Consider the following 27,400-nt stretch of genomic DNA (forward strand, 5'->3'; position numbering starts at 1 on the left):
TACCTCCATCCTTATCAATACTCACCCTAGTCATAGTACTCACCACCTCCATCCTCATCAATACTCACCCTAGTCATAGTACTCACCACCTCCATCCTCATCAATACTCACCCTAGTCATAGTACTCACCATCTCCATCCTCATCAATACTCACCCTAGTCATAGTACTCACCATCTCCATCCTCATCAATACTCACCCTAGTCATAGTACTTACCATCTCCATCCTCATCAATACTCACCCTAGTCATAGTACTCACCATCTCCATCCTCATCAATAATCACCCTAGTCATAGTACTCACCACCTCTATCCTCATCAATACTCACCCTAGTCATAGTACTCACCATCTCCATCCTCATCAATACTCACCTTAGTCATAGTACTCACCATCTCCATCCTCATCAATACTCACCCTAGTCATAGTACTCATCAATACTCACCTTAGTCATAGTACTTGCCTTCTCTATACTCCTCCTTACCTGTGGACAGGTAATCAATATCCTCACCCTAGTCATAGTATTCACCATCCCTATTACTATCACTATCCCTTTTACTATTATAGGTGATATAATATTCTGCACTGTCCTCCCATCTACAGATCTCCTATACTGGTCATATACTGGTCTGTTTTCTCCTATACTGGTCATATACTGGTCTGTTATCTCCTATACTGGTCATATACTGGTCTGTTATCTCCTATACTGGTCTGTTATCTCCTATACTGGTCTGTTATCTCCTTATACTATTATATATAATACTCTGTACTGTCCTCCCATCTACAGATCTCCTATACTGGTCATATACTGGTCTGTTATCTCCTATACTGGTCATATACTGGTCTGTTATCTCCTATACTGGTCTGTTATCTCCTTATACTATTATATATAATACTCTGTACTGTCCTCCCATCTACAGATCTCCTATACTGGTCATATACTGGTCTGTTATCTCCTATACTGGTCATATACTGGTCTGTTATCTCATATACTGGTCTGTTATCTCCTTATACTATTATATATAATACTCTGTACTGTCCTCCCATCTACAGATCTCCTATACTGGTCATATACTGGTCTGTTATCTCCTATACTGGTCTGTTATCTCCTATACTGGTCATATACTGGTCTGTTATCTCTTGTAGGAATAAATAATACTATATGCTATACAATTATACTGGTATTTATGGAAATTCTGGCCCTTTCTCCCGCTTCTCGTCCTTTTGGCTAAGATCAAGTGTAGTATCTGTTCTTATCAGTTGGTATGGACCTTGATGGTTGGTATCGGCAGGGGCTGAAATGAACCGGGGCGCTCTGGGTGTAACTGGAGGACCGGGAAGTAGGCACTGTCAGAGAAAGCCGGATGGGTCCGCTGCCTTCTGATTTGAATGGGTCCGCCCCTGTCAGTTTGAAGGGAGCAAGAAAGCCGGGCGACCACGGCTAGTATTGCTCCTGGATGTGATTGGTAAGGAATGGCGGATGGCGGTGGGAGAGCTTTTCCTCCTGGGTTGAATCTGGCCTTGCAAAAGGCTTGTCCCCAATTGAAGGCAGGTTCTCCCTAAGCTGTCTAAAGTTCTGATGCCTCCTGGTAGGATAGGGCTACCACGGGGTCTGGCCAGGGGCTGAGACCGAAAAAGCCCGTAGTGTATGTGCCCCTGGGGTGTCAGTCCAGGGGTGCCTTAATTCTTACTGGTGAGGGGCAGCTCACCTGAGTTTTTTGGCACCTTGGTCACTGCACCATCACACTTTTTCTGCACCTGCCTCTTGGGGCGGCCTTTTGGCTTAGACCAGAGGAATTTTTTATTCCTGGCCGGGGGGGGCCTGTCAAGGTCTCGCACTTTGGCACTACCCAGCACTTCTCCACTTCCCCTTTCCCCACTCTGTTTTTCTTTGTTATGTGTCACGTTTGTCCCTTTTTGGTTGTACTGTCACTTGCACGATTAGTACGGCGTAGGTCCTCGGGCCTGCCCTGAATGTCTTGGGAGGGGGTGGATATGGCCTTCTGGCTTAGTTCGCCCTCTCTTGTGGGGTCTCCCTTCGGGGGAGCCCCACCTAGTACTTGGGGTGGGCTGTTTCAGCAGTCCCCCTGGAGAACGGGGTCTGCCTGGCTTTGGCTGGGCGGACCTAAGTGAGTACCTCAGTCCCTGTCAGGAGCTTCACGCCCCGGGGGATCAGGGTCAGGGCCCTTCCTCTTCGGAGGAGGGCCATACGTACGCCTTGTGCACTTTTTGTGTGTCTCACGTTTTGCGTGTGTGCACTTTTTATGCATCGGGTGTAAGTCTTTTGAGTGTGTTTTACACACCACGGGCTTTAAAAAAAAAAAAAAAAGTCCTGCCCTAACAGATTGAAGTAGAGGCGGGGCGAAGTCTCTGCACTCCCAACGGCTGTCCGTGGGGCAATCCCACAGACACAGGGACAGGACGCAGAGACACTTGGATTTTATTATTATAGATACTCTGTACTGTCCTCCCATCTACAGATCTCCTATACTGGTTATATACTGGTCTGTTATCTCCTATACTGGTCATATACTGGTCTGTTATCTCCTGTACTGGTCATATACTGGTCTGCTATCTCCTGTACTGGTCTGTTATCTCCTATACTGGTCTGTTATCTCCTATACTGGTCATATACTGGTCTGTTATCTCCTATACTGGTCATATACTGGTCTGTTATCTCCTATACTGGTCTGTTATCTCCTATACTGGTCTGTTATCTCCTATACTGGTCTTTTATCTCCTTATACTATTATATATAATACTCTGTACTGTCCTCCCATCTACAGATCTCCTATACTGGTCATATACTGGTCTGTTATCTCCTATACTGGTCATATACTGGTCTGTTATCTCATATACTGGTCATATACTGGTCTGTTATCTCATATACTGGTCATATACTGGTCTGTTATCTCCTATACTGGTCTGTTATCTCCTATACTGGTCTGTTATCTCCTATACTGGTCTGTTATCTCCTATACTGGTCTGTTATCTCCTATACTGGTCATATACTGGTCTGTTATCTCCTATACTGGTCTGTTATCTCCTATACTGGTCATATACTGGTCTGTTATCTCCTATACTGGTCTGTTATCTCCTATACTGGTCTGTTATCTCCTATACTGGTCATATACTGGTCTGTTATCTCCTATACTGGTCATATACTGGTCTGTTATCTCCTATACTGGTCATATACTGGTCTGTTATCTCCTATACTGGTCGTATACTGGTCTGTTATCTCCTATACTGGTCATATACTGGTCTGTTATCTCCTATACTGGTCTGTTATCTCCTATACTGGTCTGTTATCTCCTATACTGGTCATATACTGGTCTGTTATCTCCTATACTGGTCATATACTGGTCTGTTATCTCATATACTGGTCATATACTGGTCTGTTATCTCCTATACTGGTCTGTTATCTCCTATACTGGTCTGTTATCTCCTATACTGGTCTGTTATCTCCTATACTGGTCATATACTGGTCTGTTATCTCCTATACTGGTCCTATACTGGTCTGTTATCTCCTATACTGGTCTGTTATCTCCTATACTGGTCATATACTGGTCTGTTATCTCCTATACTGGTCATATACTGGTCTGTTATCTCTTGTAGGAATAAATAATACTCTATGCTATACAATATTCTGGTATTTATGGAAATTCTCTGTTGCAGATGAGAGATGCCAAAGTAAAGCCAATCATTTGTGGAGAGATCTGCGGGAGGATTTCAGAAGAGTTGTTTCCAGGGTAATCTATAATATTTGATCCTGTAAAATATTTGAATCCACTGTAATTCAGATATGATAATGAGAAGTTAGAGCTAAATATTTTCACATGTTTCACCAGCTCACATCTTTGGTAACAATTTTACCTGTCCCCTTGCAGTACTTCATGAGGTGTTCAGTCACCTGTCCTCTAGGAGTGAGGTATGAGGTGTTCAGTCACCTGTCCTCTAGGAGTGAGGTATGAGGTGTTCAGTCACCTGTCCTCTAGGAGTGAGGTATGAGGTGTTCAGTCACCTGTCCTCTAGGAGTGAGGTATGAGGTGTTCAGTCACCTGTCCTTTAGGAGTGAGGTATGAGGTGTTCAGTCACCTGTCCTCTAGGAGTGAGGTATGAGGTGTTCAGTCACCTGTCCTCTAGGAGTGAGGTATGAGGTGTTCAGTCACCTGTCCTCTAGGAGTGAGGTATGAGGTGTTCAGTCACCTGTCCTCTAGGAGTGAGGTATGAGGTGTTCAGTCACCTGTCCTCTAGGAGTGAGGTATGAGGTGTTCAGTCACCTGTCCTCTAGGAGTGAGGTATGAGGTGTTCAGTCACCTGTCCTCTAGGAGTGAGGTATGAGGTGTTCAGTCACCTGTCCTCTAGGAGTGAGGTATGAGGTGTTCAGTCACCTGTCCTCTAGGAGTGAGGTATGAGGTGTTCAGTCACCTGTCCTTTAGGAGTGAGGTATGAGGTGTTCAGTCACCTGTCCTCTAGGAGTGAGGTATGAGGTGTTCAGTCACCTGTCCTCTAGGAGTGAGGTATGAGGTGTTCAGTCACCTGTCCTCTAGGAGTGAGGTATGAGGTGTTCAGTCACCTGTCCTCTAGGAGTGAGGTATGAGGTGTTCAGTCACCTGTCCTCTAGGAGTGAGGTATGAGGTGTTCAGTCACCTGTCCTCTAGGAGTGAGGTATGAGGTGTTCAGTCACCTGTCCTCTAGGAGTGAGGTATGAGGTGTTCAGTCACCTGTCCTCTAGGAGTGAGGTATGAGGTGTTCAGTCACCTGTCCTCTAGGAGTGAGGTATGAGGTGTTCAGTCACCTGTCCTTTAGGAGTGAGGTATGAGGTGTTCAGTCACCTGTCCTCTAGGAGTGAGGTATGAGGTGTTCAGTCACCTGTCCTCTAGGAGTGAGGTATGAGGTGTTCAGTCACCTGTCCTCTAGGAGTGAGGTATGAGGTGTTCAGTCACCTGTCCTCTAGGAGTGAGGTATGAGGTGTTCAGTCACCTGTCCTCTAGGAGTGAGGTATGAGGTGTTCAGTCACCTGTCCTCTAGGAGTGAGGTATGAGGTGTTCAGTCACCTGTCCTTTTAGGAGTGAGGTATGAGGTGTTCAGTCACCTGTCCTCTAGGAGTGAGGTATGAGGTGTTCAGTCACCTGTCCTTTAGGAGTGAGGTATGAGGTGTTCAGCCACCTGTCCTTTAGGAGTGAGGTATGAGGTGTTCAGTCACCTGTCCTCTAGGAGTGAGGTATGAGGTGTTCAGTCACCTGTCCTCTAGGAGTGAGGTATGAGGTGTTCAGTCACCTGTCCTCTAGGAGTAAGGTATGAGGTGTTCAGTCACCTGTCCTCTAGTAGTGAGGTATGAGGTGTTCAGTCACCTGTCCTCTAGGAGTGAGGTATGAGGTGTTCAGCCACCTGTCCTTTAGGAGTGAGGTATGAGGTGTTCAGTCACCTGTCCTTTTAGGAGTGAGGTATGAGGTGTTCAGTCACCTGTCCTCTAGGAGTGAGGTATGAGGTGTTCAGTCACCTGTCCTTTAGGAGTGAGGTATGAGGTGTGGGCAGGTACTCACCATCACTGGGAGTGAAGGACAGATTCCTAATGGACACTGAGAATATGGTTTGGATAACTTCAAATGGGAGAGTAATATTTATCAACAATATCTCTCACAAGAACTATGAAGATTTCATTCCACTTTACACTGTGAGACCTATAGACTGTTACCATGAAGTCTGTGACGCCTAAATAATCAAAGCAATGCTAAGATGTGTATTGAGACAATGTGTATTGTATTCCAGGAGCTCGAGGACGGCCGTCTGCTACATAATTGGCTCAGGTTGATTGAATAATTGTCATCTATTAGTTGCTGAGTGGAAATAGTATACTGTTTGTGTTGGTTGTTCTTTAGAGATGGTAATTATATTTCTGTATCCAATTTCATCTGCATATGATAATGTATTTAGGCAACCCCTGACCTGATGGGGTAATTTGATCAGGAGGGGGATGTGCTCATGTGTGTATAAATTGAGTGTGCAACTGTTCAATAAATGAGAAGATTCCAGTACAAGCTAATTTGTCGGCTAGCTTTGTATGTAGGGCGGGTGGGAAAATCTGGTATCTATGTTCATGACTGGGAGGAAGCCGTATACTGACGGAAGACCACAAGTACAGTGTGGGTCCCACTCAGTCTGGGACATCCAAACCTCCCCCGGGATCCAAGGTCCGGATAGCAGAAGAGGAGAGGTATAGATACGCAGCGTATGGTTAGATGGTGCAGGCGCAGCATATGGTTGGGTGTCGCAGGCGCAGCGTATGGTTGAATGGCACAGGCTCAGTATATGGTTGGGTGTCGCAGGCGCAGCGTAGGGTTGGATGGCACAGGTGCAGCATATGGTTGGGTGTCGCAGGCTCAGCGTATGGTTGGATGTCGCAGGTGGAGCGCATGGTTGGATGGCACAGGCGCAGCGTATGGTTGGATGGCAAAGGGGCAGTGTATGGTTGGGTGTCACAAGCGCAGCATATAGTTGGATGTCACAGGCGCAGCGTATGGTTGGATGGTACAGGCGCAGCATATGGTTGGATGGTACAGGCGCAGCATATGGTTGGATGGCACAGGCGCAGCATATGGTTGGATGTCACAGGCGCAGTGTATGGTTGAGTGTTGCAGGCGTTGCGTATGGTTGGGTGTTGCAGGCGCTGCGTATGGTTGGGTGTTGCAGGCGCTGCGTATGGTTGGATGTCACAGGCGCAGCGTATGGTTGAATGGCACAGGCTCAGTATATGGTTGGGTGTCGCAGGCGCTGCGTATGGTTGGGTGTTGCAGGCGCTGCGTATGGTTGGATGTCACAGGCGCAGCGTATGGTTGAATGGCACAGGCTCAGTATATGGTTGGGTGTCGCAGGCGCAGCGTAGGGTTGGATGGCACAGGTGCAGCATATGGTTGGATGTCGCAGGTGGAGCGCATGGTTGGATGGCACAGGCGCAGCGTATGGTTGGATGGCAAAGGGGCAGTGTATGGTTGGGTGTCGCAAGCGCAGCATATAGTTGGATGTCACAGGCGCAGCGTATGGTTGGGTGTAGCAGGCGCAGCATATGGTTGGATGGTACAGGCGCAGCATATGGTTGGATGGCACAGGCGCAGCATATGGTTGGATGGCACAGGCGTTGCGTATGGTTGGGTGTTGCAGGCGCTGCGTATGGTTGGGTGTCACAGGCGCAGCGTATGGTTGGATGGTACAGGCGCAGCGTATGGTTGGGTGTTGCAGGCGCAGCGTATGGTTGGGTGTCGCAGGCGCAGCGTATGGTTGGATGGTACAGGCGCAGCGTATGGTTGGGTGTCGCAGCGTAGGGTTGGGTGTCGCAGGCGCATCGTATGGTTGGGTGTCGCAGGCACAGTGTATGGTTGTGTGTCGCAGGCACAGTGTATGGTTATGTGTCGCAGGCACAGTGTATGGTTGTGTGTTGCAGGCGCAGTGTATGGTTGTGTGTTGCAGGCACAGTGTATGGTTGTGTGTTGCAGGCACAGTGTATGGTTATGTGTTGCAGGCGCAGTGTATGGTTGTGTGTTGCAGGCACAGTGTAGGGTTGTGTGTTTCAGGCACAGTGTATGGTTGGGTGTTGCAGGCACAGTGTATGGTTGGGTGTTGCAGGCGCAGTGTATGGTTGTGTGTTGCAGTCACAGTGTATGGTTATGTGTTGCAGGCGCAGTGTATGGTTGTGTGTTGCAGGCACAGTGTAGGGTTAGGTGTTGCAGGCTCAGTGTATGGTTGTGTGTTTCAGGCACAGTGTATGGTTGGGTGTTGCAGGCACAGTGTATGGTTGGGTGTTGCAGGCACAGTGTATGGTTGGGTGTTGCAGGCGCAGTGTATGGTTGGGTGTCGCAGGCACAGTGTATGGTTGGGTGTTGCAGGCGCAGTGTATGGTTGTGTGTTGCAGGCGCAGTGTATGGTTGGGTGTCGCAGGCTCAGTGTAGGGTTGGGTGTCGCAGGCTCAGTGTATGGTTGTGTGTTGCAGGCTCAGTGTATGGTTGTGTGTTTCAGGCACAGTGTATGATTGGGTGTCGCAGGCACAGTGTATGGTTGTGTGTTGCAGTCACAGTGTATGGTTGGGTGTTGCAGGCACAGTGTATGGTTGTGTGTCGCAGGCACAGTGTAGGGTTGTGTGTTGCAGGCACAGTGTATGGTTGTGTGTTGCAGGCACAGTGTATGGTTGTGTGTTGCAGGCACAGTGTATGGTTGTGTGTTGCAGGCACAGTGTATGGTTGTGTGTTGCAGGCACAGTGTATGATTGGGTGTTGCAGGCACAGTGTATGATTGGGTGTTGCAGGCACAGTGTATGGTTGTGTGTTGCAGGCACAGTGTATGGTTGTGTGTTGCAGGCACAGTGTATGGTTGTGTGTTGCAGGCACAGTGTATGATTGGGTGTTGCAGGCACAGTGTATGATTGGGTGTTGCAGGCACAGTATATGGTTGGGTGTTGCAGGCACAGTGTATGATTGGGTGTTGCAGGCACAGTGTATGGTTGGGTGTCGCAGAGTAGGGTTGTGTGTTGCAGGCACAGTGTATGGTTGTGTGTTGCAGGCACAGTGTATGGTTGTGTGTTGCAGGCACAGTGTATGGTTGGGTGTTGCAGGCACAGTGTATGGTTGTGTGTTGCAGGCACAGTGTATGGTTGTGTGTTGCAGGCACAGTGTATGGTTGTGTGTCGCAGGCACAGTGTATGGTTGTGTGTTGCAGGCACAGTGTAGGGTTAGGTGTCGCAGGCACAGTGTATGATTGGGTGTTGCAGGCACAGTGTATGGTTGGGTGTTGCAGGCACAGTGTATGGTTGTGTGTCGCAGGCACAGTGTATGGTTGGGTGTTGCAGGCACAGTGTATGGTTGTGTGTTGCAGGCACAGTGTAGGGTTGTGTGTTGCAGGCACAGTGTATGGTTGTGTGTTGCAGGCACAGTGTATGGTTGTGTGTTGCAGGCACAGTGTATGGTTGTGTGTTGCAGGCACAGTGTATGGTTGTGTGTTGCAGGCACAGTGTATGATTGGGTGTTGCAGGCACAGTGTATGGTTGTGTGTCGCAGGCACAGTGTATGGTTGGGTGTCGCAGAGTAGGGTTGTGTGTTGCAGGCACAGTGTAGGGTTGTGTGTCACAGGCACAGTGTATGGTTGTGTGTTGCAGGCACAGTGTAGGGTTAGGTGTCGCAGGCACAGTGTATGGTTGGGTGTTGCAGGCACAGTATATGGTTGTGTGTTGCAGGCACAGTGTATGGTTGTGTGTTGCAGGCACAGTGTATGGTTGTGTGTTGCAGGCACAGTGTATGGTTGTGTGTTGCAGGCACAGTGTATGGTTGTGTGTTGCAGGCACAGTGTATGGTTGTGTGTTGCAGGCACAGTGTAGGGTTGTGTGTCACAGGCACAGTGTATGGTTGTGTGTTGCAGGCACAGTGTATGGTTGGGTGTTGCAGGCACAGTGTATGGTTGGGTGTTGCAGGCACAGTGTATGGTTGGGTGTTGCAGGCACAGTGTATGGTTGGGTGTTGCAGGCACAGTGTATGGTTGTGTGTTGCAGGCACAGTGTAGGGTTGTGTGTCACAGGCACAGTGTATGGTTGGGTGTTGCAGGCACAGTGTATGGTTGGGTGTCGCAGCGTAGGGTTAGGTGTTGCAGGCACAGTGTAGGGTTAGGTGTCGCAGGCACAGTGTATGGTTGGGTGTTGCAGGCACAGTGTATGGTTGTGTGTTGCAGGCACAGTGTATGGTTGTGTGTTGCAGGCACAGTGTAGGGTTGTGTGTCACAGGCACAGTGTATGGTTGGGTGTTGCAGGCACAGTGTATGGTTGGGTGTCGCAGCGTAGGGTTAGGTGTTTCAGGCACAGCGTAGGGTTAGGTGTTTCAGGCACAGTGTATGGTTGGGTGTCGCAGCGTATGGTTGGGTGTTGCAGGCACAGTGTATGGTTGTGTGTTGCAGGCACAGTGTATGGTTGGGTGTTGCAGGCGCAGCGTATGGTTGGGTGTCGCAGCGTATGGTTGGGTGTCGCAGGCTCAGCGTAGGGTTGGCCTCTTTGGGGAGGGTTTTCTAGGAGGAGCGCTCTACAGGTGATGAGTGCGATAGTAAGAAATGAGTATACAATACAAACTCTATTTCTTCTCTTTGTCTATAGATGAGGAAGGAGGATGAGAAACCCTTGGTGCTCACACACGGTCTGCAGCCTGTACGTCATCTCCCCTTCCCTGCCAAACTGAAATGTGTGAAATATGTGGTGGGGCAGCGTTGTCTGGTCTCCCTGGACTTTGATGGAAATGTCTCTCTGCACCATGTAGATGGCAGAGTCCAGAACCAGAGATCGCTGTCATTGCCAATTTCTGGGCTGCTGTATGCAGCTCGTGTCCAACTCTACGTGGCCTGGAACCGGCATGGGCTTCTACTGCTAGACAAGACTTTCACCCTGGTATCAGAAATCCCTGTGAAGGAAGAGGTCCTCTGCTGTGTCTATGATCCGGGGAAGAACCTTGTGCTGAGCGGAGGAGCTGGTGGGGTCTCCATCTGGAGGTTTAGTCACAGTGGACAGAAATTGGTCTGGCAACAGTCGCTGAGTCAGTCAATGAAGAATCAGGACAAAGTTGAAGTTCTTGCTGTAGATACGGAATCACAAAATCCACATACATGTTTTGCTGCATGTGGGACCAGCGTGTGGGAATTCAGTCTGATGGACGGAACTCTGGTGAGACGGAGGAAGAATCTACATTTCAGGTACATACAGTATATCATTGTCCTCTGTCCACGTCTTGTAGTAAATCGATGAGTAGCAGGGTCAGTGCTTTTATATCTATAGGAACAGAAAACGCAGAACTGGTCGCTTCAGTCTCTGTACCACAGGAGCTTACATTCTAATAATCTGCATAATAAATGTACCGAACAGCCGCACACTAATAAAGTCAGTCCTTGAAAAAAAATGTATCCCAGGTCTGTAATCTGATGTTTCCAACCCCTAGCCACGCCCTGCTGGTGCATTTTGCATTGAATGGATTTATTCATAGAGATGAGGGTGGCTATAGAAGGGGGACATTTATATCAAGGAATACAACTAAAAACTACAATCAAAAACATTTGTTGGTAGTAATCAATTGGTAGAAGCATAGTCTCTGTACAGATGTATGTACATTGGAAGACAAACTTTTTGTAAGTCATGATAAAGTGAAAACGTGAAAATACAACCAGCCCATCCACATACAAAAGATGTCAGAAAATATAGAAATATTTCTCTAAATATTCCTAACCCTGTAAATGTAACTATTATGGTATGACCATTATCTGGGCGAGGTAAACATTCCTATATAACATGGAAGATGTGTTCTACCAATGGTCTCAAGAAAAAATGTTAGAAAAACAATCCGCCCCCAGATATTATTCTCTTCTCCATCCAGAATCTTCTATTTCTTGCCTTTTCCTAGTACATGGTCTACTCCCGTCTTCTCCCATCCACGATCATCTTCGTCCTGCCTATCACTCCACAGTGCATGGTCTACTCCTGTCTTCTCCCATCCACAATCATCTATTCTTGCCTTTTCCTAGTACATAGTCTACTAATGATCTTTGTCTTCTCTTCTCCATCCACGATCATCTACTTCCTGCCTTCTGTGTTCCCAGTACATGGTCTACTCATGTCTTCTCCCATCCATGATAATCTACTTCCCTTCCTCTGTCTTCCCAGTACATGGTCTACTCATGTTCTTTGTCTGGTCTTCTCTGATCTACGATCATCTACTCCCTGCCTTCTCTCTCCACAGCACATAGTCTACTCATGTTCTTTGTCTTGTCTTCTCCATCCACAATCCTCTACTTCCTGCCTTCCCTCTTCGCAGTACATGGTCAACTCATGTTCTTTGTCCTCTCTTGTCCATCCGCAATCATCTACTCCCTGCCTTCTCACTCTACAGTACATGGTCTACTCATGTCTTCCCCCATTCATGTTCATCTACTTTCTGCCTTCTCTCTCCACAGTACGTGCTTCTACTCATGTCTTTTCCCATCCATAACCATCTACTTTCTGCCTTCTCTCTCCACAATATGTGATCTACTTATGTCTTCTCCCATCCATGACCATCTACTTCCTTCTTTGTCCTCTCTTGTCCATCCACGATCATCTACTCCCTGCCTTCTCTCTTCCCAGTATATGATCTACTCATGCTCTGTCTGCTCTCTTTTCTCCCCAGTACATAATCTGCTCATGTTTGTTGTGGTCTCATCTCCCACCCACAATCATCTACTCCCAGCTTTCTGTCTTCCCAGTACATGGTATATTCATGTCTGCAATGGGTTTATTTTCCTGACACAGAATAATTACCAGCCTGATATACTCTGAGAATCTCCATCTGTAGAATTGTTAGGTTGGGATGGGTTGGGTCGCTAGTCTTTGAATGCCGTGTATAATGGGTTTATTTTCCTGACACAGAATAATTACCAGCCTGGTATACTCTGAGAATCTCCATCTGTAGAATTGTTGGGTTGGGATAGGTTGGGTCGCTAGTCTTTGAATGCCGTGTATAATGGGTTTATTTTCCTGACACAGAATAATTACCAGCCTGGTATACTCTGAGAATCTCCATCTGTAGAATTGTTGGGTTGGGATAGGTTGGGTCGCTAGTCTTTGAATGCCGTGTATAATGGGTTTATTTTCCTGACACAGATTCATTACCAGCCTGGTATACTCTGAGAATCTCCATCTGTAGAATTGTTAGGTTGGGATGGGTTGGGTCGCTAGTCTTTGAATGCCGTGTATAATGGGTTTATTTTCCTGACACAGAATAATTACCAGCCTGGTATACTCTGAGAATCTCCATCTGTAGAATTGTTGGGTTGGGATAGGTTGGGTCGCTAGTCTTTGAATGCTGTGTATAATGGGTTTATTTTCCTGACACAGAATAATTACCAGCCTGGTATACTCTGAGAATCTCCATCTGTAGAATTGTTGGGTTGGGATAGGTTGGGTCGCTAGTCTTTGAATGCCGGGTATAATGGGTTTATTTTCCTAACACAGATTCATTACCAGCCTGGTATACTCTGAGAATCTCCATCTGTAGAATTGTTGGGTTGGGATAGGTTGGGTCGCTAGTCTTTGAATGCCGTGTATAATGGGTTTATTTTCCTGACACAGAATAATTACCAGCCTTGTATACTCTTAGAATCTCCATCTGTAGAATTGTTGGGTTGGGTTGCTAGTCTTTGAATGCCGTGTATAATGGGTTTATTTTTCTGACACAGATTCATTACCAGCATGGTATACTCTGAGAATCTCCATCTGTAGAATTGTTGGGTTGGGATAGGTTGGGTCGCTAGTCTTTGAATGCCGTGTATAATGGGTTTATTTTCCTGACACAGAATAATTACCAGCCTGGTATACTCTGAGAATCTCCATCTGTAGGATTGTTGGGTTGGGATAGGTTGGGTCGCTAGTCTTTGAATGCCGTGTATAATGGGTTTATTTTCCTGACACAGAATAATTACCAGCCTGGTATACTCTGAGAATCTCCATCTGTAGAATTGTTGGGTTGGGATAGGTTGGGTCGCTAGTCTTTGAATGCCGTGTATAATGGGTTTATTTTCCTGACACAGAATAATTACCAGCCTGGTATACTCTGAGAATCTCCATCTGTAGAATTGTTGGGTTGGGATAGGTTGGGTCGCTAGTCTTTGAATGCCGTGTATAATGGGTTTATTTTCCTGACACAGAATAATTACCAGCCTGGTATACTCTGAGAATCTCCATCTGTAGAATTGTTGGGTTGGGATAGGTTGGGTCGCTAGTCTTTGAATGCCGTGTATAATGGGTTTATTTTCCTGACACAGAATAATTACCAGCCTGGTATACTCTGAGAATCTCCATCTGTAGAATTGTTGGGTTGGGATAGGTTGGGTCGCTAGTCTTTGAATGCCGTGTATAATGGGTTTATTTTCCTGACACAGATTCATTACCAGCCTGGTATACTCTGAGAATCTCCATCTGTAGAATTGTTGGGTTGGGATAGGTTGGGTCGCTAGTCTTTGAATGCTGTGTATAATGGGTTTATTTTCCTGACACAGAATAATTACCAGCCTGGTATACTCTGAGAATCTCCATCTGTAGAATTGTTGGGTTGGGATAGGTTGGGTTGCTAGTCTTTGAATGCCGTGTATAATGGGTTTATTTTCCTGACACAGATTCATTACCAGCCTGGTATACTCTGAGAATCTCCATCTGTAGAATTGTTGGGTTGGGATAGGTTGGGTCGCTTGTCTTTGAATGCTGTGTATAATGGGTTTATTTTCCTGACACAGATTCATTACCAGCCTGGTATACTCTGAGAATCTCCATCTGCTGATTTCAGGATCCAGAGACTGCACTGTCAAAGTGTGGGGTGAAGAAGGGCAGCTCATAGCTGTATTTGTGGGACATACAGGTAATGAACAGATCTGACAGAGCACGGTATTTGGTGCTTGACCCCAGAAATAGGGAGTAGTACACTGACCCTTTAGACCAGCTTTGTTCAGCCTCTATATAATAAATGTATTTTCAGTAATAGTCATGAAATGATATGACTAATAATAATGACATGAAATACAGTGACAATAGCAGTGCCCCCTTACCTAGATGATCATTGGAGCTTGCCCCCTTACATTATTGTGAAGTAGAGGGTTATAAGCTGGTAGAAGTATATAAAGAATACAGATCGATATTTTCATGGCATGTTCAGTAGTAGTGAGGCAGAATGAAATCTGTATTTGGAAGTGATGTAGAATTGAAGTGAGGTGAGGGCAATATGGAAGGTACAAAAGTGTAGTAGAGTGAGGGCAGTATGGAGAGTACAGTAGAAGTAGGGTGAGGGCAATATGGAGAGTACAGAAGTGTAGCTATGGATTTGGCTTGAGAGCATTGTAAGGTTAAGTAGAGTTAAACCATTGTGAAGCATGGTGGTGGTGGGGGGTAAGTAGTAATTTAGCTTAGAATAAGGTTAGGAATGAACCTACACCACTTTAGTCATTCTGGCGGTACTGAGAAGTGATGTAGAATAAAAGTGGGGTGAGGCCAATATGAAGTGTACAGTAAAGTGTAGAAGAGAAAATGCACCACTTTTGTCATTCTGTGTGTGTTGGTTTATTGTGTTTCTGATCTTCTCTAGTTAATCAATCATGGAAAGTTATATCAGACAAATACCACTGAAGGAAAGCGATTTGAGTCACCGAATCTAAAAGTGCTATGTGCTGAATAGAAAAGTAAATAAATAATTGCATAAAAAATAAATAATTTATTATTCAGAGGCCCTCTGATCTCTGGGGTCCTTGAGGCCCTCTCCTCTGATCTCTGGGGTCCTGGAGGCCCTCTCCTCTGATCTCTGGGGTCCTGGATGCCCTCTCCTCTGATCTCTGGGGTCCTTGAGGCCCTCTCCTCTGATCTCTGGGGTCCTGGAGGCCCTCTCCTCTGATCTCTGGGGTCCTGGAGGCCCTCTCCTCTGATCTCTGGGGTCCTGGAGGTCCTCTCCTCTGATCTCTGGGGTCCTGGAGGCCTTCTCCTCTGATCTCTGGGGTCCTTGAGGCCCTCTCCTCTGATCTCTGGGGTCCTGGAGGCCTTCTGATCCCTGGGGTCCTTGAGGCCCTCTCCTCTGATCCCTGGGGTCCTTGAGGCCCTCTCCTCTGATCCCTGGGGTCCTTGAGGCCCTCTCCTCTGATCCCTGGGGTCCTTGAGGCCCTCTCCTCTGATCTCTGGGGTCCTGGAGGTCCTCTGATCTCTGGGGTCCGGGAAGCCCTCTGATCTCTGGGGTCCTTGAGGCCCTCTCCTCTGATCTCTGGGGTCCTGGAGGCCCTCTCCTCTGATCTCTGGGGTCCTTGAGGCCCTCTCCTCTGATCTCTGGGGTCCTTGAGGCCCTCTCCTCTGATCTCTGGGGTCCTGGAGGCCCTCTCCTCTGATCTCTGGGGTCCTTGAGGCCCTCTCCTCTGATCTCTGGGGTCCTTGAGGCCCTCTCCTCTGATCTCTGGGGTCCTGGAGGCCCTCTCCTCTGATCTCTGGGGTCCTTGAGGCCCTCTCCTCTGATCTCTGGGGTCCTTGAGGCCCTCTCCTCTGATCTCTGGGGTCCTTGATGCCCTCTCCTCTGATCTCTGGGGTCCTTGAGGCCCTCTCCTCTGATCTCTGGGGTCCTGGAGGCCTTCTGATCTCTGGGGTCCTGGAGGCCCTCTGATCTCTGGGGTCCTTGAAGCCCTCTGATCTCTGGGGTTCTGGAGGCACTCTGATTTCTGGGGTCCTGGAGGCCCTCTGATCTCTGGAGAGTTACCCTCACACTAATGGGTGAAGGGAAATTTAAGCACAAGCACCTTTTAAGCTAGAAGATCTGTTCAGCACCTTTCGTCACTTTTGTGGTGGAATTTTTTGCACTGGAAGAATTTTTGCACTTTTTGCACCTTATGAATTATTGGACTTTATTTAATATTAGCACTTTTAGATTTGGAGCCTCAAATCACTTTCTTTTCATGTTTTTTTTGTTTTACCCCAAAAAATTGATGGCAGCCGCATCCATATATTATATATCTTTTTAATAGATGTAGTATTTAAATGTCACATCATTCCACTGGGAGGCGCCATTTTTCAGTTTTTTTAGATAAATCCCACTAATGGAGCCTCTCCTCTGTCCTATTCTATTCAGTAACTTTGTAGGAAGATGTAATGGTTGTGTCCATCCCCCCTAGGTGCCATTACTGCTCTGTCCCTGAGCACCTCTAGAAGGACCCTCATCTCCGGCTCTGAAGATAAAACAATTCGGATTTGGGACCTGAACACTCAAGAAGAATCTGAAGAACTGGAGATATCCGGGGTTCCGATTGGAATAGAAACGTTTGGTGATAACGCAGAACATCTTCTCTGTTACAGCAGCTTTGACCTCCACATCTGGCAGATAGAACAATTCTACAAACTTCACTGCCTTGTGGGAAGAAATGTGAAGGATATGAAAGTGGTTGGGGGTGGGGGCCCCTTTCCTGGCAGGGTTCTGTGTGTGTGCTCAGATGGGATGGTGAGGGTAATATCGGCACTTACTGGAGATCTTATATCAACACTCTCACTAGAGGGCGCCAATAGCTTGCTGGTGGCAGAATACTGTATACACAGAGAGACGCTTTGTGTTCTGCTGAAGGATGGACGGCTCCTTAAAGCCAATGCCTTGGTCAATCCTATGAGTGTCCTGAGTAAAGTGAAAGTTAGCAGTGACCAATCCCGTCCTCGGTGCTTCACTCTCTACTCAGATATTATGGATGAGGAGGTGGCAGTTGCAGAGTGGAAAGAAGTGGTAAAGCAGCGGGAAGACAAAGGACCACCTGGCCTAGAAAGAGAAATGACAAACCGGTAAATTTCTTCATCTTCTAGAGCTGCACTGCCTCGATGGTGAGGTCTTCCACTGGGGGGATATTGGGGAATGATGGTGGATTCTTCCACTGGGGGGATATTGGGGAATGATGGTGAGGTCTTCCACTGGGGGGATATTGGGGAATGATGGTGGATTGTTCCACTGGGGAGATATTGGGGTATGATGGTGAGGTCTTCCACTGGGGGGATATTGGAGAATGATGGCGGATTCCTCCACTGGGGGGATATTGGGGAATGATGGTGAGGTCTTCCACTGGGGGGATATTGGGGAATGATGGCGGATTCTTCCACTGGGGGGATATTGGGGAATGATGGTGAGGTCTTCCACTGGGGGGATATTGAGGAATGATGGCGGATTGTTCCACTGGGGAGATATTGGGGAATGATGGCGGATTCTTCCACTGGGGGGATATTGGAGAATGATGGCGGATTGTTCCACTGGGGGGATATTGGGGAATGATGGTGAGATCTTCCACTGGGGAGATATTGGGGAATGATGGCGGATTCTTCCACTGGGGAGATATTGGGGAATGATGGGGGATCTTTCACTGAGGGGATATTGGAGAATGATGGCGGATTCCTCCACTGAGGGGATATTGGGGAATGATGGTGGATTCCTCCACTTGGGAGATATTGGGGAATGATGGCGGATTGTTCTATTGGGGGGATATTGATGAATGATGGTAAGGTCTTCCACTGGGAGGATATTGGTGAACCACGGTGAGGTCTTCCACAGGGAAGATATTAGTGAACCATGGTGAGGTCTTCCACTGGGGGATATTGGGGAATTACGATTGGGTCTTCTACTGGGGGGATATTGATGGATGGTGAGGTCATCCACTGGGGGGATATTGATGAATGATGATGAGGTCTTCCACTGGGGGGATGTTGATGAATGATGGTGAGGTCTTCCACTGGGGGGATATTGATGGATGGTGAGGTCATCCACTGGGGGGGATATTGATAAATGATGATGAGGTCTTCCACTGGGGGGATATTGATGAATGATGATGAGGTCTTCCACTGGGGGGATATTGATGAATGATGGTGAGGTCTTCCACTGGGGGAATATTGATGAATGATGGTGAGCTCTTCCTCTGGGAGGACATTGGGGAATGATGGTGGGATCTTCCACTGGGGGGGATATTGAGGAATGATGGTGAGGTTTTCCACTGGGAGGACATTGGGGAATTATGGTGGGATCTTCCACTGGGGGGATATGTATGAATGATTCCTGTGAGATCTAAAATCAACTGCCGGACTGGGCAACGGGCTGGATAATCTAGATCCAGTGGTCACCCTGGTCTGGCCAGCAAGCGTGCGCAGACCTCAGCTCTGTGCTCGATAATCCGCGACATAGCCCCACTGGACTGGGGCTGGCCTGTGAGTTAAACGCCTCGTGAGGTCGCATGCGACAGGGTCACGGCCTGAGTCGCAGCGTTCCTCCTGGCCGACAATCCCCTATTTCGATGGCGAGGGGTTCTGTCTGGAGCGGTGCCCGCTTGGTTCCTGGTATGGTGAGTAGCTGTCCCCCCTCCCCCTGGAGGGTTTTGGGGGTGCATGTGGGGCCACTCCTTGGGACAGTCGGATCCCTGGGTTCCCCTCCTTACGGTCAGGCACCCCCCTTTCATCTGTCCCCCATCCTACCCCCCCCTCCACTTATGTTGGGGCTGTGAGGGTGGTCTGGTCCATCTCCTGGGGTGGGGTAGGGTGCTGTGCTGGCGATGGGTTCCGGGAGGTGCGCTGCCGGCGACCGGATGAACGGCTGTGCAGGGAGGGGGGTTGTACCTCGTGGGGGCTCCTGCCAGGGCCCCCATGCTGCCTGGGCCTGTCCTTGAGGCCTAGGAAGGAATCCCTCCTGGGTCCCAGAACAATGTCACCATGAAACTTGGGGCCCAGAACAATGGCGCACTGACACTTGGGGGCCTCAGAACAAGGACATACTGTCACTTGGTGTCCCAGAACAATGACACCCTGACACTTGGGGTCCCAGAAAAATGACACCCTGACACTTGGGGTCCCAGAAAAATGACACCCTGACACTTGGGGTCCCAGAACAATGACACCCTGACACTTGGTTGGTTTGCTATGTTTGGTTGTAGAAATGTAGAATGCAATGATTTGATTTGCAGGTTTTTCCCGATAATTGGGAGTGATGATGGAAGTCTGCGTGTCTGTGATTGGTATTCCTGCAAACTCCTCTACCAGACTAAAGCACACAGCCCCAGCCAGGTGACCTCTCTGACATGTGACCCAAAGAACAACTACATCATATCTGCAGGTAAGTCACCCTGTGTGCCCCTTCTATACCCCCATTACCTAGAAGACCCCATAGGGTGACCATATCCTGTGTGCCCCTTCTACACCGCCATTACCTAGAAGACCCCATAGGGTGACAGTATCCTGTGTGCCCCTTCTACACCGCCATTACCTAGAAGACCCCATAGGGTGACCATATCCTGTGTGCCCCTTCTACACCGCCATTACCTAGAAGACCCCATAGGGTGACAGTATCCTGTGTGCCCCTTCTACACCGCCATTACCTAGAAGACCCCATAGGCTGACAGTATCCTGTGTGCCCCTTCTACACCGCCATTACCTAGAAGGCCCCTTAGGTGTAGCAGTACTTATCTCCCGGTATTAGAAAGGGGGAACTGATATTGCTGGTGTGACCGGAGGAGGTCTTTCCAAATAATAATATTGATAATGCATGAGCAGGAGCCCCCTCCCCCCTCAACAAAAATAGGAATTCACCCCGCAGTGGATGGTGAAATCACAGAACATTGATCCGCTTACGGTGATGTGAAAAACATAAGAATGGGGGGGGGGGGTAGATGTCACTTCTGTAATCACTATGGTAATGAGTCCTCTCTCTCCGTCATCTCTACGGTAATTAATGGCGCTTACTTTTCTCCTTCTCCGTCATCTCTATGGTTATGAGCTGCTCCTTTTTTCCTCTCTCTCTCTGTCATCTCTATGGTAATGATTGGCTCCTCCTTTCCCTGCTCTTGGTCATCTCTATGGTAATGGTTGGCTCCTCCTTTCCCTGCTCTCGGTCATCTCTATGGTAATGGTTGGCCCCCCCTTTCCCTGCTCGGAGTCATCTCTATGGTAATGGTTGGCTCCTCCTTTCCCTGCTCTTGGTCATCTCTATGGTAATGGTTGGCTCCTCCTTTCCCTGCTCTCGGTCATCTCTATGGTAATGGTTGGCTCCTCCTTTCCCTGCTCTCGGTCATCTCTATGGTAATGGTTGGCTCCTCCTTTCCCTGCTCTCGGTCATCTCTATGGTAATGGTTGGCCCCCCCTTTCCCTGCTCGGAGTCATCTCTATGGTAATGGTTGGCTCCTCCTTTCCCTGCTCTGAGTCATCTCTATGGTAATGAACAGATCCTCCTTTCCCTGCTCTCGGTCATCTCTATGGTAATGGTTGGCTCCTCCTTTCCCTGCTCTCGGTCATCTCTATGGTAATGGTTGGCTCCTCCTTTCCCTACTCTCGGTCATCTCTATGGTAATGGTTGGCTCCTCCTTTCCTTGTTCTCAGTCATCTCTATGGTAACGGTTGGCTCCTCCTTTCCCTGCTCTGAGTAATCTCTATGGTAATGAACAGATCCTCCTTTCCCTGCTCTCGTTCATCTCTATGGTAATGGTTGGCTCCTCCTTTCCCTGCTCTCGGTCATCTCTATGGTAATGGTTGGCTCCTCCTTTCCCTGCTCTCGGTCATCTCTATGGTAATGGTTGGCCCCCCCTTTCCCTGCTCTGAGTCATCTCTATGGTAATGGTTGGCTCCTCCTTTCTCTGCTCTGAGTCATCTCTATGGTAATGAACAGATCCTCCTTTCCCTGCTCTCGGTCATCTCTATGGTAATGGTTGGCTCCTCCTTTCCCTACTCTCGGTCATCTCTATGGTAATGGTTGGCTCCTCCTTTCCCTGCTCTCGGTCATCTCTATGGTAATGAACAGATCCTCCTTTTCTCGCTGTTTTATGACCTTTCAATAAAGTTAATAATAAAGGAAGAAAAGGTAAAGCAATGCCTTGTGATGGAGGAACGTCTGTTCACAATGTACATCTCACATGATAGAACGCCTCATTTGTAGCATGTTTGGGAGGATCCCATATGGCAGACATCTAGGATTGGAGCACTTAGGCCTCGGGTTTTGGTCCGTGTGTTGGGTCCTTGGAAATGCTGCCAGGTCTTATGGTCTTCACATTTTCAATCGACCCTTTTTCTCATCTTGTAAATCTTCTTCTTCTCTCAATGAACCTTTAGAACCCTCAGTACTGTGAGCCGAGTTTGTTGATTGTCTTCCTCAGGATCGGATCTGACGGTGAAGGTCTGGAGGTTTTTTGCCCATGCTGAGGAAAGTCTTAGTCTTTGTATGAGCTTCTTCTGTTCCCAACCAGTGGGACAAATGTGCAGCTTCAAGTCCCAGCTCTTTGTGGCCTTCCATGACACCTCCAATGCCGCATACAGCCTGGTACAGTATTGTCTGAGGACAGAGTCTAGGAAGGACCATCCACCAAGTGATGACCATCAGGACCAAATAACAGGTAAGATTGGGGCTTAGGGCAGGGGTCTTCAAACTACGGCCCTCCAGTTCTCCGAGAACTAAAAGTCCCATCATGCCTAGTCATGTCTGGGAATGTCAGAGTTTTACAATGCCTCATGGGACGTGTAGTTCCACAACAGCTGGAGGGCTCCCTGGCTTAGGGAATGACACGTCCCTTCACTTCCCACCAGGTTCTCTCTGCATTGTTTGTATGTTCTCTTTGTGTTTCCTCCCCCAATAAAAAGACACATTGCTAAATAAACCTTGGGTACTACACTCCAGAATATGTCAGAGCTATTCAAATGTAGAATTATAATAGCATGGGACATTAGAGTGTAAGCTCCTCTGGTGCACAGGCAGATGTCATTTGCTCAATGTTGTTTTTACAGCATTCCAGAATATGTCAGAGCTATATAAATGAATGTTATAAAAGATACATATTTGTTTTATTATTTTTGCTAGAATTAGGGTCTTTTTGGTACAGTATTTTACCAACTTCAAATGTAGAAATAATATTACTCCTCCCCTTCTTAGATTTACACAAACACAGCCCCTCCTACTTCTAGATTAATAGGAACACAGCCCCTCCCCTTTCCATATTTATAGGAACACAGCCCTCCTCTTCCTATATGTATAACATTGTTTATAAACATTGATCAGACAGGCGATGGAGAGATACAAAGTAACATTGTTTATAAACATTGATCAGACAGGAGATGGAGAGATACAAAGTAACATTGTTTATAAACATTGATAAGATGGGACATAGAGAGATAAAAAAGTAACATTGTTTATGTACATTGACCAGACGGGAGATAGAGAGATACAAAGTAACATTGTTTATAAACATTGACCAGACAGGAAATAGAGAGATACAAAGTAACATTGTTTATAAACATTAATCAGACGGGAGATAGAGAGATACAAAGTAACATTGTTTATAAACATTGATCAGACAGGAGATAAAGAAATACATAGTTAGTGAGGTTGAAAAAAGACACCAGTCCATCCAGTTCAACTATTATCTTGACAGATAATTAAGGGACACTGAGAATATGGCTTGAATTGCTTCAAATGGGACAGTAATATTTATCAGCCATATAGCTCAAGAAATATATGAAGATTATTCCTGGCCTGATTGATTCTGAACATGTTCATTGAAAGAGCTAGTCACATTGGCCTCTGTTCCATGTCCTTCAATGTCTGAGACGGACAGTCTGTCACTGGTGGTTTCTTCCTATTGTCTGTGTATTGAGGTGTGATGTGGATTCTGTTAAGCCTGTCTGTCCCATTGGTAATTGTTAATGAACAAAATATATTGTTAATTGTTTATATAAACAAAAAAAATACTGAAAAGTTTGAAAATAAATGCATTTTCTTAGTTTAGGTTTTAAAATTTTGCAAATAAATAATCTTTCTTCGTAAATTTAGGCTAACACGTATTCCGCTACATTTCTACAAATCAATGGTTATTATTTAGTCTGTGTGAAAGTTATAGAGTGTACAATCTATGGTATATACAGTATATCTGCAAATTGATCAATCCTCATGTAGGGGCTTGAGGCCCGAAAATTGCAGGACAGTACAAATACCCCCCAAATGACCATGTCAGAATATTTATACTGCTCTGATATAACAGTGTCTCCATTTATGTAAATAAGCAAAGATCTGTAAGGTAGGAGAATCCCAACTTATTTCCACAAATCAATATGTAACAAGTTCTTTTTAATCGATTAATTTCTTTTTAACAGCATATACCAATCTTAGTGAACACAGTCTACAGTAGGGAATATATATAAGAATATTTATTCACAAGACATGTATTCACAATAAATGATTAGACTTGAGGTAACACAAAGAGAAAACTCTACATAAAATACAAACTTAAAACGATAAATGCAATGTGATATGTAGCTCAATGATGAAAGTAAAAATAAAAGCAAGATTACCTTTTCTCAGGTATAGGATAAACCATAGGTAAGTATTCTATATAATCAGACCACAATTGTCTGCGAATTGCGCAGCCAACAGTCACTCCGCTGCAGTTGGAGTGAGAATAGGCTATGCAAAATGGGAGACTAATTCGCTAATATTGCGCTAAATCTGATATTAATAAAAACAAAAATCAGTTTTAAAGAAAAATCTACTATGGTTCATATGGCTGGGACTGTAATCTCGTTACCCTTTAATATGAAATGTAAAACATGTAAGGAAGTAAATAAATTATAGTAAATAATAATCAAATAAACAGCAAGGTATATTTACCACACTTAAGATGGCTACTAGCTTAAAATGGTCGTTAACAGAGTTCTTAAGATGGTTGCCTTCCCAAAATGGTGGCCAGATAGGGAGGAGTTTCGTTTGTCGTCCTTCAAAGTTCCAGATAAAGGATGGAGTATGTATAGATGAGTATATGTATGGATGTGAGTTGCGTGTGTGTTACATAGTTAGTGAGGTTGAAAAAAGACATCAGTCCATCCAGTTCAACCTATGATGTGTGTGTGTCTACTGTTAACCACACATTGTATACCCCTGTATGTTGTACATTGTATACTCCTGTATGTTGTACATTGTATACCCCTGTATGTTGTGGTCTTTAAGGTGCCCATCTAATAGTTTTTTGAAACTATCAATGATCCCTGCTGATACGACTGTTTGCGGAAGAGAATTCCACATCCTTCCTGCTCTTACAGTGAAGAACCCCTGCGTATTTTAAGGTTAAACCGCCTTTCCTCTAGTTTTAGTGAGTGGCCACGCGTCTTATTGTATTTCCTTTCTCTGAATAGGTTTTTCCATATGCTAGGGTTTCCAGTACAATATTTGTACATTGATATCATATCCCACCTCAATCGTCTCTTCTCCAGAGTGTTGTAAGTGTAATGAATGTTGTCGTAATGTGTGTGTGTGTGTGTGTGTGTGTGTCCTATCACATCTGGGGTTCCCTTTCTATATTGTATTGAACAAAAGGGCAGTAAAATTACCATAAGTCAAACCCAGAAGGAGGAACTTTATCCCCATTGGTTGGGATAACTTATCCATTAACTGATGAGGTCATTGGGCAACACCTCTACTAGTTATCCAGTATATTGGATATTAAAACTATATGATAAGTTTTTCATTTAATAATAATCATAGAAACAACATAAAAATCTATCCATACTCTCATCTAATATATACATGTCCATCTAATAAATATCTCCATCATGTATCTAGGTAAGGATTGAATCTGGTAACACCATTTAATAAGGATATATTATTAATATATATATATATATATATATATATATATATATATATTGGAAATGACTTTTCAACCAAAGACTTCACTTAGTAGCAGTCACCAAAGAGGGCAGTATCGTATTACTGTTAGATTCAGTATATAGAATACTACTGCATTATTTACCTACAAATAAACTTTGAACCCTTATGTTAATTAAAAGCTTTGCAATCCCAGACCTTCTAGACTCTTTGGCAAGGTCAGAAAAGTTTTATGACAACTCTTACAACTTACAAAAGCTTATTTAAACCTTTTTAAACATGAAATCATGAGTCATCAATCTAAGTTAAACTAGAATTTAGCAAGAATATGAAACAAAATATCATATAGAAAGTTTTCCTAAATATCTATGTATGTTATTCATATATATACTCATTGTTAATATTCTGTTACATAGGATTATAATGTCTCTTTAAATCTTATTTTTAAATGGGTCTAAACACAGAAAATACTTGACTAGTATTCATGGTCACATACACAGATAAGATTACCTTGGTATAGCGTCAGCTAGACTTTATCTAATGAAAGTAAATAGGCTATTTATTTATTACCTGAGGTCAGCACAGCATGTTTGGGTAAACCTTTTAAAAATCTCCTGAATAGACACTTTACTCTGCACACTTAATACTTTTGGTACTCCTGACCATCAGAAATATCCCAGTGCTTGTGCACCAACCGCTGTATCTCTTATCCTGCAGCTCCTTGCTGCTATGTCCTTCACAGGCTCGGGCCTTTGTCTGTCCTGTTCTGGAAAGCACGGTGCAGACATGCACCTCTGTCTGCTCCCAACACACACACACTGACCCACACACACACACACTGACCCCTTCGGGAGGATGGGGCACTGACCTCTAATCCTGATAATACTAAGAAGCCAGCACACACTTGTGCCATTAGTGTGCCTGTTTTTTTGAAAACATGGCCCAGACCACCATACTGGCCTCGCCCTGCCACAATAAATATATATATATATATAATCACCTTTATCTGTAGACATTGTGTGTGTGTGTCATTTATCTGTATTGAAATAGTCAACATTTCCATGGGGTGCTTCACATGACTGTAAATGAACCCATCTTCTCCTCTTCTTAGATTTAGTTGTACCCAGCCGCTCCTCTTTCCAGATTCCTTGGTCATTTCTGGTGACATTTGGGGTCCATACTCTCGTTCATACATAAGATGACTTGTCGGAGATCTCAGGATGGTCTCAGTGGGAAGTTGTATGAGACGTGTACGTGGCTTTCTGTCTCCTCAGGTCTGTGCTGCTCTCCTGCACTGAAATTGCTCGCCACGTCTGGAAGAGATGGACGGATCCGAGTGTGGAATTACCAGAACCAACTCATCAGGTCTGCTCAGATCTCTTCTATAGAAAACATGGTGATTTCCAGAGGCATTCCCAGGAATTTCTAACTTGTCCAAAATCTCCAAATCCCCATATGCCTCTTTATAACTGATTGGATATTAGAGAAACAATTTGTAAGGCCAGGATTGGATCTGTAAACGTTTGGTGCTCTATCCTGAAAAAACACAATATGATTTCCTGGTGACCCTGCCTGGACTCTAAGTTCTTGTTGTACATTTCCTATCATTCCCTGTACCCGCTCATGTATTCCCACAGCAAGTCAGATACTACCCCCCCTATAAGCATGCATTGTGGACACTGTACCTGCTCACATGTCCCACAAAAAAGTCAGACACTTCCCCATGTATAAGCATACACGGTGGGCTCTGTACCTACTCACATGTCCCACAGCAAGTCAGACACTACCCCCATATAAGAATGCATAGTGGACCCTGTTCCTGCTCACATGTTCCACAGCAAATTAGACACTACCTCCATACAAGCATGCGCGGTGGACCCTGTACCTGCTCACATGTCTTACAGCAAGTCAGATACTACCCCCGTATAAGCATGCGTGGTGGACCCTGTTCCTGCTCACATGTTTTCACAGCAAGTCAGACACTACCCCCATATAAGGGTGGACATTTCTGCTCATTGCTGTGCCATTATCAGTTACAGAGCACCAGGGGCCTTTCACTACTAACTGACAGTGATTCTCATCTGTAGTCTCACACACAGGCCACCCAATAGTAGACATAACTGAACCTCTCCTTTTGGGTGGCCATATTCTCCCCCTGAAGTTGCTTCAGCTTGTCTGTAAAGTGCTCCCCCTCTCCTACTCCAACACACATGTAGTCCAGGGTAATGTTTGTAGAAAAATCATTCAG

The 27,400-nt window shown here is 46.0% G+C and overlaps 1 protein-coding gene across 1 annotated transcript in view; it reads left to right on the forward strand.

Annotated features, from left to right (window-relative positions):
- The window catches only part of LOC309567524 (WD repeat-containing protein 97-like), a gene marked incomplete at its 3' end in the record, with an annotated part of 71,477 nt that overhangs the window by 15,928 nt on the left and 28,149 nt on the right, over positions 1-27,400 (forward strand). The window contains exons 3-9 of the mRNA XM_082272909.1: positions 3,671-3,744; positions 10,122-10,711; positions 14,276-14,397; positions 16,676-17,327; positions 19,481-19,629; positions 21,659-21,895; positions 26,427-26,517. Coding sequence (XP_082129035.1) covers positions 3,671-3,744; positions 10,122-10,711; positions 14,276-14,397; positions 16,676-17,327; positions 19,481-19,629; positions 21,659-21,895; positions 26,427-26,517 — 1,915 coding nt within the window. The remainder of the gene's footprint in view (positions 1-3,670; positions 3,745-10,121; positions 10,712-14,275; positions 14,398-16,675; positions 17,328-19,480; positions 19,630-21,658; positions 21,896-26,426; positions 26,518-27,400) is intronic.

This window comes from Pelophylax lessonae, assembly GCF_965119305.1.
Source record: "Pelophylax lessonae genome assembly, chromosome: 11".
NCBI classification, from domain to species: domain Eukaryota; kingdom Metazoa; phylum Chordata; class Amphibia; order Anura; family Ranidae; genus Pelophylax; species Pelophylax lessonae.